At 47.4% G+C, this 15,215-nt stretch overlaps 1 protein-coding gene across 4 annotated transcripts in view; it reads right to left on the bottom strand.

Moving 5' to 3' along the window:
• Positions 1 to 15,215, bottom strand: part of CACNB1 (calcium voltage-gated channel auxiliary subunit beta 1) — a 167,827-nt gene that overhangs the window by 141,138 nt on the left and 11,474 nt on the right. The window contains exon 1 of one of the 4 annotated variants that reach the window (XM_073608108.1): positions 2,324 to 2,465. The exons of the other annotated variants lie outside the window; for them this stretch is intronic. Coding sequence (XP_073464209.1) covers positions 2,324 to 2,398 — 75 coding nt within the window. The 5' untranslated portion in view covers positions 2,399 to 2,465. Of the gene's footprint in view, positions 1 to 2,323; positions 2,466 to 15,215 lie in introns of those variants that run through there. 4 annotated transcript variants of the gene reach the window in all.

Below are 15,215 nucleotides of genomic sequence, written 5' to 3' on the forward strand. Positions count from 1 at the left end.
TACCTACCTCCACCAATTGTTATCAATACTGACATAGGACACAAACAGAAAAAGGTCCTGTTGGGTTTTACAGCTTTACATAATACTGCAGATTCATTACTTCTGTTCCCATAATAATATGGGTGACATTACTGCCCATTAATAAATTTATTAAAGAACAAATCACCCATAACCAAGAACAAGATGTTTTAAGCTGCCTTATGAACAGTTTGCTTTTAGAGCCCTTTCACACTGAGCCGCCCCGGGCGTCGGCAGTAAAATGCCGCTATTCTTAGCGGCGCTTTACTGTCATTTTTGCGGTGCTATTCGCCCGCTAGCGGGGCGCTTTCAACCCCACTAGCAGCCGAAAAAGGGTTAAAACTTCCCGCAAAGTGCTGCTACAGCGGTGCTTTGCCAGCGGCTCAGCGGCGCTGCCCATTGATTTCAATAGGCAGGGGCGCTTTAGGAGCAGTGAGTTCCTAATGCGCTCCAAAGGAGCTGCTGGCAGGACTTTTTCTGATGCCCTGCCAGTGCACCGTTCCAGTGTGAAAGCCCTGCTTTGACACTGGAGTGAATGGAGCAGCTGTTTCAGGGCGCTTTGCAGGCACTATTTTTAACGCTATAGCGCCTGCAAAGCGCCTCAGTGTGAAAGAGGTCTTAAGCTGAAACCTTTTAAGCAGGGTACTTTCTGCTCCTGTGTGAAGTGTTCACGTGAGGTATGGAGATAACCAGGTTATACACCCAGGGGGTGCCCAAACTTTTGAAGCGGGAGGGCCACTTAAAGGGAAACTCCAGGACCCAGGGCCGGCCCAAGACATTGTGCTGCCTGGGTCCAAGAATTAAATGCTACCCGCCCCCCCCACCAAAAAAAAAATCACGCCCACCAAAAGGCCCCCACATCCATTATTATTTGATGATAATTAACACTAAAATTTAATTCATGAGGAAGTCAGATTTACATGCAACAGCACCTTGTCTATATGCAAAATTATATGGCATACCATTATGTTCAATTCCAAGGGGCGGGCTAGGGTAGTATAGGGGTGGGCTAGGGTAGTATAGGGGCAGGCTAGAGTAGCATATAGACAGGCTAGGGTAGTATATGGACAAGCTAGGGTAGTATATGGACAGGCTAGGGTAGTATATGGACAGGCTAGGGTAGTATATGGACAGGCTAGGGTAGTATATGGACATGCAAGGGTGGTTTATTGACAGGCTAAGGCAGTATAGGGGCAGGCTAGGGTGGTATATAGACAGGCTAGGGTGGTATAGGGGCAGGCTAGGGTAGTACACGGACAGGTTGAGGCTAGGGTAGTATATGGACAGGCTAGGGTATTATATAGACAGGCTGGGGCAGTATAGGGGTGGACTAGGGTAGTATAGGGGCAGGCAGAGTGACCGGGGGGGGGGGGAGGAGTTGTCATCATGACACACAAAACTGCTGGAAAAAAAATCATGGTCGTCAATTTGCTGGGTAAATAGAAGAGGAGAGGCGGCCGTGGTTCAATTTGCTGCCCCTCTCAAAGTGCTGCCTGGGTCCAATGGACCCACTGAGACCTATGGTAGGGCTGGCCCTGAGTCTTCCTTTCAGGTATTGTCGGCTGTTGTTGTACCAGGTGGAATTGGTATCACTCCGCCTGTAACAGGAGCCAGTGCTATACAGGAAGCATCGACTTATGCGGCTCTGCTCCAAAGCCGCTTGCTTCCTCCACCGCCGGCTCCATTCACAACACTGATGCTCTAGGATGGTGGGTCGGCAACCCACCATCTGGGCTTGCCGACCCGCCATCCCAGAGCAGGAGGTCGTGGGCCACATCAGAGGGCTCCACCGGTTGGGCACCCCTGTTGTAGCCTTGCAAATCAATTACAATAAAACAAGAGCAAGAACAATTTATCAATATTACATCATTTGATGAGAAATTCAGATTTCACAATATAAAAAAGCCATAATAGTATAGTTCAGCCCTAAACATGATCTACTCTGGTAGACCTCTGGTGAAAAGGTGTGTAATTCACTTTAACTACATGCACCACATGGCTACTATTCTGATCCTATACAGCCATTACAGTACACTGGCAAGGTTGAGATAAATAAGGAAACCCTAAATATAACCCCAGAAAGCACCTACGCTCCCAGGAAAGATGAACCCCAACATGCCTTCTGCAACGTGGAGGATGGCATGGAGAGGGAAAAATTGGACGATAACAGCACAGCATACATAATGAGACCTGTCCCATGTACAGAGGCCAACTTTTCTGAAGTTTATACACAGACTGTTTAGATTTCACTACGACAGATAAACACAGAAAAGACATTGAAGGCAAAGACACAAAAAGTTCTCACCAAGACGAGACGTGGGACTTTAGGTGTGGAGTCCATGATGGTGGCAGCTCCGGTGAGAGGCTCTGGAGCAGACATTCTGCTCCTCTCCTCCGAGAGGTCTCTCCAGAGCCTCAGGCTCGTGTTACACAAATCCTGCAGCCTTTGCAACCTGACAGGGTATATTTAGCACTGTATGGGGCAGAGAGGAGCAAGGGGGCTGACATGTCACCGGCTAGAAGGAGATAGGATTTACCAGGGAGGAACTGGGGATAGGAAAAGAAATCTCATCTCTAGAATACAAGGTTATATGGAGATGAGTCTTCATTTCTTTTTACAAATACTGTCATGTTTATCCAAGACACTATACCTTCTATTACATAGACATCAGGACACCTACCTCTCCTCCTAGCCAGGACACCTACCTCTCCTCTTAGTCAGCAGGGCACCCACTTTTCCTCTTAGCTCACGGGGCACCTACCTCTCCTCTTAGCCAGAAGGACACCTACGTCTCCTCTTAGCCCGCAGGGCACCTACGTCTCCTCTTAGCCCGCAGGGCACCTACCTCTTACCTCCCTCTATTATACAGACATCAGAACACCTACCTCTCATCTCCCTCTATTATACAAACAGCAGGACACCTACCTCTCACCTCCCCCTAATATACAGGACAGACAAGGACACCTACCTCTCACATTCCTCTATTATACAGAAAGCAGGACACCTACCTCTCACCTCCCTCTAATATACAGGACAGACAGCAGGACACCTACCTCTCACCTCCCTCTATTACACAGACAGCAGGACACCTACCTCTCATCTTCCTAATATACAGTACAGACAGCAGGGCACCTACCTCTCCTAGTAGCCAGCAGGGAACCTACCTCTCTTTATTATGCAGACATCAGGACACCTACCTCTCACCTTCCCCTAATATACAGGACAGACAGCAGGGCACCTACCTCTCACCTTCCCCTAATATACAGGACAGACAGCAGGACACCTACCTCTCACCGTGTCCTAATACACAGACAGAAGCACATCTACCTCTCACCTTCCTAATATACAGTACAGACAGCAGGACACCTACCTATCACTTCCCTCTATTATACAGACAGCAGGACACCTGCCTCTCACCTCCCTCTATTGTACAACCAGCAGGACATCTACCTCCCACCTTCCTAATATACAGTACAGACAGCAGGACACCTACCTCTCACCTCCCTCTATTATACAGACAGCAGGACACCTACCTCTCACCTTCCCCTAATATACAGGACAGACAGCAGGACACCTACCTCTCACCTTGTCCTAATACACAGACAGAAGCACACCTACCTCTCACCTTCCCCTAATATACAGGACAGACATCAGGGCACCTACCTCTCACCATCCCCTAATATACAGGACAGCATAGGCGTGCGCACAGGGTGTGCCAGGTGTGCCTGGGCACACCCTAATCATGGTGTGTGGTGCAGATTCTCCTTGTTTAAACACAATATTTCACCAAAGCGCTCTAATGGGCTCCTAAAAAACTTGTAAAAAAAAATTAAAAATAAAATAATACATATAAAAAGTACTGACACCAATCTCTGCCCTACTGACACTGTCCGCTGCTCTACTGACACTGTCAGTATATATACACATGCATACACACATATGTGTTTGAGCTTTGAAGTGCACAACCTAATGCAATAGGCTGTGCACACCTATGCAGGACAAACAGCAGGGCACCTACCTCTCATTTCTCTCTATTATACAGACAGCAGGACACCTACCTCTCACCTTCCCCTAATATACAGGACAAACAGCAGGACACCTACCTCTGACCTTCCCCTAATATATAGGACAGACAGCAGGACACCTACCTCTGACCTTCCCCTAATATATAGGACAGACAGCAGGACACCTACCTCTGACCTTCCCCTAATATATAGGACAGACAGCAGGACACCTACCTCTGACCTTCCCCTAATATATAGGACAGACAGCAGGACACCTACCTCTGACCTTCCCCTAATATATAGGACAGATAGCAGGACACCTACCTCTCACCTTGCCTTAATACACAGACAGCAGGGCACCTACCTCTCACCTTGTCCTAATACACAGACAGCAGGGCACCTACCTCTCACCTTGTCCTAATACACAGATAGCAGGGCACCTACCTCTCACCTTGTCCTAATACACAGACACCAGGGCACCTACCTCTCACCTTGTCCTAATACACAGACACCAGGATACCTACCTCTCACCTTGTCCTAATACACAGACAGCAGGACACCTACCTCTCACCTCCCTCTATTATACAGATAGCAGGGCACCTACCTTTCACCTTCCCCTAATACACAGAAAATGGGACACCTACCTCTCGTCTCCTAATTTACAGAGACCTACCTCTCACCTTGTCCTATTACACAGACAGTAGGACACCTACCTCTGACCTCTTCCTAATACACAGACAGCAGGATACCTACCTCTCACCTCCTCCTAATACACAAACAGCAGGATACCTACCTCTCACCTCCTCCTAATACACAGAAAGTAGCATACCTACCTCTCACCTCCAACTAACACACAGACAGCAGCACACCTACCTCTCACCTCTTCCTAATACACAGACAGCAGGATACCTACCTCTCACCTCCTCCTAATACACAAACAGCAGGATAACTACCTCTCACCTCCTCCTAATACACAGAAAGCAGCATACCTACCTCTCACCTCCTCCTAATACACAGACAGCAGCACCCCTACCTCTCACCTCTTCCTAATACATAGACAGCAGGATGTGTAGAGCTGGCCATAGATGGATCCAAATTTCAATCCAATTACCAACTATAGGACAACTGCTCTTGAATGGGAATGTTGGGAAATTTTGCTATGGTCAATGCTGCAGCTAATCGGATCAGTGTACTCTGACAGCAGGGGAGTCCCCTTCTGTGAACTTTAGCACTCCCTAATACACAGAAAGCAAGACTCTTTCCACCTTCTAATATACAGATATAACCTTCTACTAATGCACAAATATCGGTAACCTCTGACCTCCTTTTAATAGGAAGATTTCAGAAAAAGTTCCCATCTCCAAAAATCTGTCATGAGAATATACACCTAGCACGTCTTATTAACAGACATCAGGTAAGAGCTATGTAGATAGTAAGGCTTTCTGTAATCAGAGGAGAAGTGATTGTTTAGTCTGGTCTGTTCAGGGCTTTACAGGCTGGGAGTTGGATTGTTCCTCCCTGCCTCTACAAGACGTTTCTAGAGCTTAGGGAGGGACAGTTCAAATGACCAGCCTGCATATTGACCAAGGCCTAGCAAATCCCTGGGGAGGTGTGCCCAGATGGTGGCAGAGTTGCCGTTAAATAGCATGGAGCCTCAAGGAGGTTGTGTTTTCCCCCTGAAGGGATAGATCTGTGAGCTGAGAGGAGGGGGCTACTTGCCCCGAGTCCTTTGGACTGGATGCTGGACTAATCCTGTTCCAGGAATCTGTCAATAGAACCTCATACTTGTTCTCAAACCTACTTCATGGTCCCCAGCCATGAACCATAGATTGCTCCATTCTACCTTTACCTGTGCTAAACCTACTTCATGGTCCCCAGCTGTGAACTGTAGATTGTTCCATTCTACCTTTACCCATGATAAACCTACTTCACGATTCCCAGCAGTAAACTGTAGATTGTTCCAGTCTACCTTTACCTGTGCTAAACCTACTTCATGGTCCCTAGCCGTGAACCATACATTGTTACATTCTACCTTTACCTGTGCTCAGGGTTGCCATCAGGGGGGTATAGTCCATGCAAGTGTAAGGGGCCCGGCGTCCCAGGGGCTGGTCTCCAGGAAGCCGGGCCCCAAGTTGGCACCTCCACTTTGCTCTTCTCCTTCCCCTACAGTAGTCCGACTCCCGTTGGTGCCGCCTGCTGCACTGGCTCCTGACTCCCTGTCAGTGGCATAGCATGCTGGGGGAGTGTCAGTTGGTGAGCCTGACGGGCACAGAAACAAGTGTTCGCCCCTGCCCCCAGAAAACCTGTGGTTCAATCCACCTGCTCCTCTCCTCCCCCTCCTTTGATATCCGCTGAGCCGCTCTGTCCCTGGGCTCAGTGTGCAGTGACAGGCAGCTCGGGAGGTGCGGCTGTCCTGAAAGGAGGGGAACCTCACGCTGCTCCGTTCCCTCCAGCATGCCTGAGCAGCATAAACATACAAGGGGTAGTGGCGCAAAAACTGTGGCATACAATTTAAATGTAAATCCAAACAAAAGTCCTTTGAGCAGCATGACAGACATCCCCGACAGTCACATTGTGAGAGGCCGCTGACTGAGAGCCCCCAGGGACCATCCATGTGAGAGCACTGTGACCAGACCCTCTTTCTCCCTTACCCCCTACCTCCTTGACCCTCCTCTCTCCCTGACCCCCTCCTCTCTCTCTCTGACCCCCCTCTCTCCCTGACCCCTCCTCTCTCTCTCCCTGACCCCCTCTCTCTCCCTGCTCTCTCTCTCAGCCCCCCTCTCTATCTCTCTGATATCTCTCCCTGCTCCTTCTATCTAGGTCCACTCACAGGTGCCGAAGCTCAATGTGTCCCAACACACTCCAATGCAACAGTAGTAAGAAGAGCCGGCAAAACTGTAATCCTTGAAGTGTCATTTATTGATACATCAGACTGACAATAAAACAATAAAGCTGACGTGTTTCGGCAATAGCCCTTTCTCTCCCCCTGCTCTCTCTCTCAGCCCCCTCTCTCTCCCTGCTCTCTCTCTCTCTCCCTGCTCTCTCTGCCCCCTCTCTCTCCCTGCTCTCTCCCTGCGCTCTCTCTCCGCCCCCCCTCTCTCCCTGCTCTCTCTCACTCCCTGCTCTCTTTCTCAGCCCCCCTCTCTCTCCCTGCACACTCTCTCTTTGTCCCCCTCTCCCTGCTCTCTCTACCTGCTCTCTCTCTCTCCCTGCTCTCTCTCTCAGCCCCCCTCTCTCTCTCTGAGCTCTCTCTCTGCCCTCTCTCACTCCCTGCTCTCTCTCTCTCCCTGCTCTCTCCCACCCTGCTCTCTCTCTCTCCCAGCTCTCTCTCTCAGCCCCCCTCTCTCTCTCCCTGCTCTCTCTCAGCCCCCCTCTCTCTCACTGTGCTCTCTCCCCGCCCCCTCTCTCTCCCCCCCTCTCTCTCTGCTCTCTCTCTCCTCCCCCTCTCTCTCTCTTGCTCTATCGCTCTCTCTCGCTTGCTCTCCCTGCCCTCTCACTCTCTGCCCTCTTGCTCCATTTAACACTGGCAGAGGTGCTTACAATGAAGGTGCTTACAACTAGAAAATAAAAAGCCTAAAAAAAAAAATAATACAGCCACCACATCTAAGCTGTAAATTGTATTCCACTCCATTTACAGCAAATTCTGTGAGACAGCCAGTGGGTAAACCCTGGGGAATGTTGGTGGTCAGGCCCGGGGGGCCCAGTCCTAGAGCTATGTAAGGGGCCCCAACATTTCTGTAGCTGCCCTGCCTGTGCTAAACCTACTTCAAGGTCCCCAGCCGTGAACTGTAGATTGTTCCACACTACCTTTACCTGTGCTAAAACCTACTTCAAGGTCCCTAGCCATGAACTGTAGATTGTTCCATTCTACCTTTACCTGTGCTAAACCTACTTTATGATCCCCAGCCATGAACTGTACATTGTTCCAGTCTACCTTTACCTGTGCTAAACCTACTTCAAGGTCCCCAGCCGTGAACTGTAGATTGTTCCACACTACCTTTATCTGTGCTAAACCTACTTCACGGTCCCAAGTGTGAACTGTAGATTGTTCCATTCTACCTTTATCTGTGCTAAAACCTACTTCAAGGTCCCCAGTCGTGAACTGTAGATTGTTCCATTCTACCTTTACCTGTGCTAAACCTACTTTATGATCCCCAGCCATGAACTGTACATTGTTCCAGTCTACCTTTACCTGTGCTAAACCTACTTCATGGTCCCCAGCAGTGAACTGTAGGTTGTTCCACACTACCTTTACCTCTGCTAAACCTACTTTACGGTCCCCAGTGTGAACTGTAGATTGTTCCATTCTACCTTTATCTGTGCTAAAACCTACTTCAAGGTTCCTAGTCGTGAACTGTAGATTGTTACATTCTACCTTTACCTGTGCTAAACCTACTTCACGGTCTCCAGCTGTGAACTGTACATTGTTCCATTCTACCTTTACCTGTGCTAAACCTACTTTATGATCCCCAGCCATGAACTGTACATTGTTCCAGTCTACCTTTACCTGTGCTAAACCTACTTCATGGTCCCCAGCAGTGAACTGTAGTTGTTCCATTCTACCTTTACCTGTGCTAAGCCTACTTCACGGTCCCCAGTCGTGAACTGGATGTAGCACCCTGGTGTTTAGGCAGGGTTGCTCCTAAATTTACCTGCCAGGTATAGCAACCTTGGCTAATTGTTGAGGCCCAATTGATTTCACTCTAAATCTGTAATTGCTGCACTTCTCTCTTTTGCTGCAAGGTGGCCGGGCATTAGATAAGACAAGGGCACTGCAAGGTGAGATTATGGGTATATGGGGTGTCTCAGCCATTAGGCAGGAGTTTTCTTGAATCCTTTGCCTGCTGGGAGAACCTATATATTTGGGTGGAGTCAGGTGATCTGTGTTCTGTGCCACCTGGACGGCTGTCTGGGTGGACATGTGTTGTATTGCCCGGGCTGCTTGGCCAGAGATGGAGCCTATCCTGAGCACATCTGGCCGCTAGGTTGTCTGAGGGCCTATCCAGAAGCAAGAGAGCAGCGCAGGTTTGGGACTGCGGCTTGCAGTCCAACCAGAAGTGACGGGTCTGGCGGCCGGAGAACCTGTCGTGGTCGGAGGTAGAGATGAAGCTGTCGCCAGGAATGGACCATCCACATTATTACCAGGGACCATAGTGAGTAGCTGAAGCAAGTACAGGAGCAGTATTCTCACCAACCTGGGATGGTGAAGAATCGGGAAACTTCAGCAGGTGTCAAGCCAGGGACCCAGCCAGCAGAGGTGACACTTGAAGAGCAGTCTTGTGTGTCAAGCCAGGAACCAAGCAGGCCAGCGGGGTGAAGCTTGAGAAGTATCTGGAATGTCAAGCTAGGGACCCAGCAGAGAAGCGGGGGTGACGCTTTAGGAAGATACTACAGTGAAGTTTGGAGGAGCTCAAGGGATAGAGTGGCAGTGAAGAACTACAAGAAGTGATTGTAGTGGAAGTGAAGGAACTGTTACACCTTGTGTTAGAAACTGTTAAAGACTGTTGCCGTAGGAGACAGCATTTTACACATGCAGATGTGGCGTCTTGCTTTTTGCCTTTCCCTGCATGGCTGTCCTTCTGTAGAAGTCTCGGGGTCTGCCAATTAATATTGCAACTACCTAAGAGTGTCCTGGCCCTAACCCTCTCTCCCAAAGTTCTGTTCAAGAGAACTAAAATTCCTTTGCATTCAAGAAGTGTCTGGCGCCCAATGAATCTAACTTGCATTACATCCACTATGCCTCCCAACCCACTATATACAGAGGGTTGTCAGCAGCTCTTGGCTCTGGAGGTTCTCATCAGACTGAAGGAGGTCTGGGACCTTGCTACATGTAGATTGTTACATTCTACCTTTACCCTTGATAAACCTACTTCATGGTTCCCAGCCGTGAACCATAGATTGTTCCATTCTACCTTTACCTGTGCTAAACCTACTTCATTGTCCCCAGCTGTGAACCGAACATTGTTCCATTCTACTGTGCTAAACCTACTTCATGGTTCCCAGCCATGAACTGTAGATTGTTCAATTCTACCTTTACCCATGATAAACCTACTTCATGATCCCCAGCCGTGAACTGTAGATTGTTCTATTCTACCTTTACCCTTGATAAACCTACTTCATGATCCCCAGCCGTGAACTGTAGATTGTTCCAGTCTAACTTTGCCTGTGCTAAACCTACTTCATTGTCCCTATGTAAAGTGTAGCAAAAGCTAGAGTTCAGCTTTATGAGTAGTGCTTTCCTGGTAAAAAAGTAAAATGTAAGAGCTAGCTTTTCCTAGCTGGCTGGCTAGTTGGTACTACTGTATACCATTTTACAAAGTAACGATTTACAACAAGATGATGTTAAAGGAAATTATGTTAATGCCCAATTTGGTCCCTCCTACACCCTCCAGCAGTTTGTGTAAGAAATCTAGCTTCCCAGCTGCATTTACCAAGAGGTATATTACGTTTCTTTTAAGACATTTAAAATGCCAACAAGAGAAAAAACGAGAAGTCTTATGCAGACTTTAATAAGCAAAACATTTATGTCTACAAAAGAAACAATTCTGCATTGTGGGTTTTATGCAAGAAGGCAACCTGGTGGCATAGCATAATATTACACACCAGCAGTGCTACAGTGCAACACAAATCAAAGTAGGAGTACAGAGTAATCATGTGCCATCAGTGGGTTTTGCAATTTGTAAGATCATTGTGAAAAACAAAAACAAAACAAAAAAAACATTATTATATATTATATTGGCTTAAGCTGGGTATACATGTATTGAAATTTGAATTCAGTCTGTGTGTACCCCTCTCTGCTCAACAGAAGCCGGAAAAGCATCATTCGATCAGTCGCTGCAACCAATGCCAACCCTGCTGCCAGAATACAATAGTGCAGCAGGGGAGATCCCTGCATCCACATCTCAATGTGTATACCAAGCAGATAACTGGTCAAATCGCATGACAAGTCGCACCCTATTTTCGGCATTAGAACTGTTCATATCAATGCGACACCGTCTTTGCAGTGCCGAACTGATTTGAAAAAGTAGATCCTGCATTAGTTTTGGCGATTTCAGTTGCAACTTGCATTGACATCTGTGCAGATGTCAGTCAAGTCACACCTGAAGTCGCACTGACATGTGACGTGTGATTTCAAGAGAAGCAGGTTGCACGGAAAAAAACTGACAGCTCTGGTCGCAACCGCTGTATTAACCATGCAAGGTGAGTACAGCGTTCTCCCCCGCTGAGCTGTTTTGTTCTGTTGTGTCCCCCCCCAGCAGAACACTCTGATCAGCGCTCTCTGCTTTTGGCTTAGAGCGCTGATTGGGAGTCAGTTGGCTGCTGGTTTTTCAGCATGCATGTCCAACATACACACGGGCCAAATGTCAGCCGTTTTTATTTGAACTGGCCATTGTTTCCCGACATTTGGCCCGTGTGTACAGGGCTTTAGATATAGTTCTCCACTCCCCCACCCCTCTTTCTGACTCCTTGTGCAGTTGACAACATATTAGGTATTGATCCCAGACAAGCATAAAAAACATGAAGGTAATATGGTTAAGACCTGGCACACCCAACCCCAGCAAAGTGTAAAGTTATTCAACATGCAAGAGTACAAAATGCTTTGTGATCATAGAATCACTTTGATGACACCCTGGAGGAGGGGCGAAACACGGTGACGCACTTCCGGTTCACGTTAACCACTGAAGCAATTTCCGCCTTTGTGGAACGCATGCCATACAGCAGAGAACTCGAGTGTTTTTTACTGATGCCTGTTTTTGCCAGATATCCTGTAAGTGGCGCCTTTAATGCGCTTGATAACTTATTTTAACGGTATTTCACTATGAGCTTTTTCTTTATTTCCCCTCAGTACCCTCTTGGAAGAGTTTGTTGAGGAACCATCCTACACATCGCCAGATCAATAGATCACTGCCTTTTTGACCCCAGACTGCGAAGCTGAGGGTCCATTGTTTCTGGTGAGTGGGGTCACCGAAGGAGGAGTCACCTCACACTTTGCAAGTTTGGAGCACCATTGCCCTTTTATTCCATATAAGCACTTTATAGATTTGTGCATATTATACTGTATTATATATAATTTTGTTGCATTTTGATTTTGTATGGCATAAACACATTGATGTATATGGCACTAATCACTATGATGTGTATTGAATAATATATACTGCCAGTGCTGTTTCATATCTTCTATCACTTTTAAGGTTACAGCACCTTTGCACAGCGGCTGCAATTCTGTGTTTATTTTTATATTTATTTCAATTTTGATTTATTTAGTACCTTAAGCGAGTTTTTGAATAGTTTTATTGACGGGTAGATACTCTCAAATTGGACAGGGTTAAGATAAATTCTATATAAGAACTTCTAATGAATGAGATCCAGCAGAGACTATCAATCCAGTCCTTGTCCCTGCAGTCTGGAACATTTCTCATCCAACTCTCTCTACAATCCACCACAGGTGGGGGCAAAACAGGAAAAAGCTCTTTGTAAAACCCAGACAATGAAGACATTTCTAAGTAGCAGTTTAGGTTTGAAAACTGAGTTTCTAGGCAAGGTGAGCCAAATTTGTTGCCATGCATGGAATGGGGCCCTTATGGGGATCATAAGGTTATAAGAGGCATGGGGACCCCATTCAATTAGGTAATGATCCTAAACATGCTGCTTCTAGCACCATTGCAGCATCCCCAAGCTACCTGAAGCAACCATCTGCAGGCAAACACCATCTTGCCAGCCAGGTAGTAATTGTACAGTTCAGGGAGGACCAAGCTAGGGCTACTGTAGTATGAGAGTAGGCTCAAAAGGAAAAAGGCAAACAGAAATTTTCACTGGGAATTCCTACAAAAGTAGTGAAAAAGGCAGAATTTTCTTTTTAAGGAGATTTACCTTGTCATTCAATGATAAGGGCAAGTGCTTTCAGGCTGCATTTTTTGCTTCAGAAAAGTGAGTCATGGGGTAAGGCTGAGGGACGTAAAGTCAGTTATTCTGGCTAAAAATTGACTCCCATATATTGTATCTGTGTGACCTACTGGAGAGGATGATCAGGATCTGCCATGTCTTTCATTCTGGAGCTTATAGGAGAATAAATATAGTTACATAGTTACATAGTAGGTGAGGTTGAAAAAAGACACAAGTCCATGAAGTCCAACCTATGTGTGTAATTATGTGTCAGTATTACATTACATATCCCTGTATATTGCGGTCATTCAGGTGATTATCTAATAGTTTCTTGAAGCTATCAATGCTCCCCGCTGAGACCACCGCCTGTGGAAGGGAATTCCACATCCTTGCCGCTCTTACAGTAAAGAACCCTCTACGTAGTTTAAGGTTAAACCTCTTTTTAAATGGTAAACTTTTTTTTAAATTCTGAGGAACACCTATAGTAAGGGGCCAGGGTCTTGCAGGAATAGGATCAGATCACCCGCATAAAGTGAGAGATGCTTCTCGATACTGATAAGCCCCCAATGACAGCTGATGCATGGAGGGCAATGGCCAAGGTTCTCCATCATAAAGGAAAATAAGCAGGGGGACAAGTGGCCTGCTGCACCCCACTACGAATGTCAAAGAAAGGTGACAAAGATGTGCTAGTTTTGAGGGCAGCCCTAGGTGTCCTGTAAAGGATGGCAATCCATTGTAGGAGTTAAGACCCAAAACCTTTCCATGTCTATCCCCAGTCCACGTAATCAAGGGCATTTTCAATATAGAATTGACACAATGGTTCTGTTACCTGGGTTGGGATGGTCAGTCTTGAGGTAGGAGAAGAGCCTGCGCAATTTGTCACTGGTTAAAGTCTTAAGATCTACAGTATATTTAAAAGACGAATTGGTTTTTATAAGAAGCAGGTTTGGAGGTCCTCACCTGGTTTGCTGATAATACAACCTGTGCTTCAAGTCAGTATAGTACCAGTTTCAAGGCAATGTCCTCACCATCACATACTTCCCTCATTACAGAGCCCCCCCATCACAGACCCCCAATCACAGACCCCCCCATCACAGACTCCCCTCATCACAGAGCCCCCATCACAGATCCCCCCTATCACAGACCCCCCCTATCACAGACCCCCCTCATCACAGGTCCCCCCCATCACAGACTCCTCACCATCACAGACTCCTCCCCATCAAGAGCCCCCCATCACAGACCCCCCCCACATCACAGACTCCCATTCTCACAGATCCCTCTCCATTACAGATCCTCCCCATCACAGATCCTCCCCTATCACAGATCACCCCAAATCACATCCCCCCCCCCCCAATCACAGACTCCTATCCATCACAGATCCCCCATCACAGGCTCCTCCCCATCACAGATCCCCCCATCACAGATCCCCCGTCCCCATTACAGATCCCCCCACCACAGACAGACCTCATCACAGTCCTACATTAATATTACAGACTGCCCCTTCCCTAAGATCGCAGCACTCCCCCTCCCATACCTTATTTACACAAGATGGAAAGCAAGGCATTTACGGACAAAGGGTGTGACTTTTCATGTGAAAGGCAGGTGACTGATTGCTGGGACCGCCCTGCTGTCTAGTAACCAATCTCCTGCTTCTTAACTTGAGAAGTCCTGCCCTTTGTCCGGACCTGCCATGCTTCTTGTGTAAATAGGGGAGGGGGAGTGCTGCGATCTTATGGAAGGGACAGACCTGCTGCGCCTGCTGGGTCAATTTGCCGCCCCTCTCAAGATGCAGCCTGCGTCCAATGGACTCAGTTGGACACATGGCAGGGTCGGCCCTGACAGTATGAGCATCCATTCCATGAACTGGGTATAGGAAAGGGATAGGAGTAGAGCCTCCAAGGCATCTTCATCATACTTATTCTAAAAGTCCAGTAAGGCACGCATTATTTAATCAGGATTAGTAGTTACGTGCCAATCTGAAGTCTTAATACAGGAAATATTGGTATGGGCCTGTTGGTCCTCAAATAATAAAGCCAATAGTTTCCCATTCTTATCATCCTGTTCAAATAGAGACTTATGTTGCGTACACATGAGCAGACTTTACGGCAGACTTTGCCCGGCAGACGGGATTTCGTCGGACAATTCGATCGTGTGTGGGCTCCAGTGGACTTTGTTTTCTCAAAAGTTGGACGGACTTAGATTTGAAACATGTTTCAAATCTATCCGACGGACTCGAGTCCGGTCGAAAAGTCCGATCGCCTGTATGCTAGTTCGACGGACAAAAAGCCACGCTAGGGCAGCTATTACTA

The sequence above is a fragment of the Aquarana catesbeiana genome, linkage group LG12 (assembly GCF_042186555.1).
Source record: "Aquarana catesbeiana isolate 2022-GZ linkage group LG12, ASM4218655v1, whole genome shotgun sequence".
Lineage (NCBI taxonomy): Eukaryota > Metazoa > Chordata > Amphibia > Anura > Ranidae > Aquarana > Aquarana catesbeiana.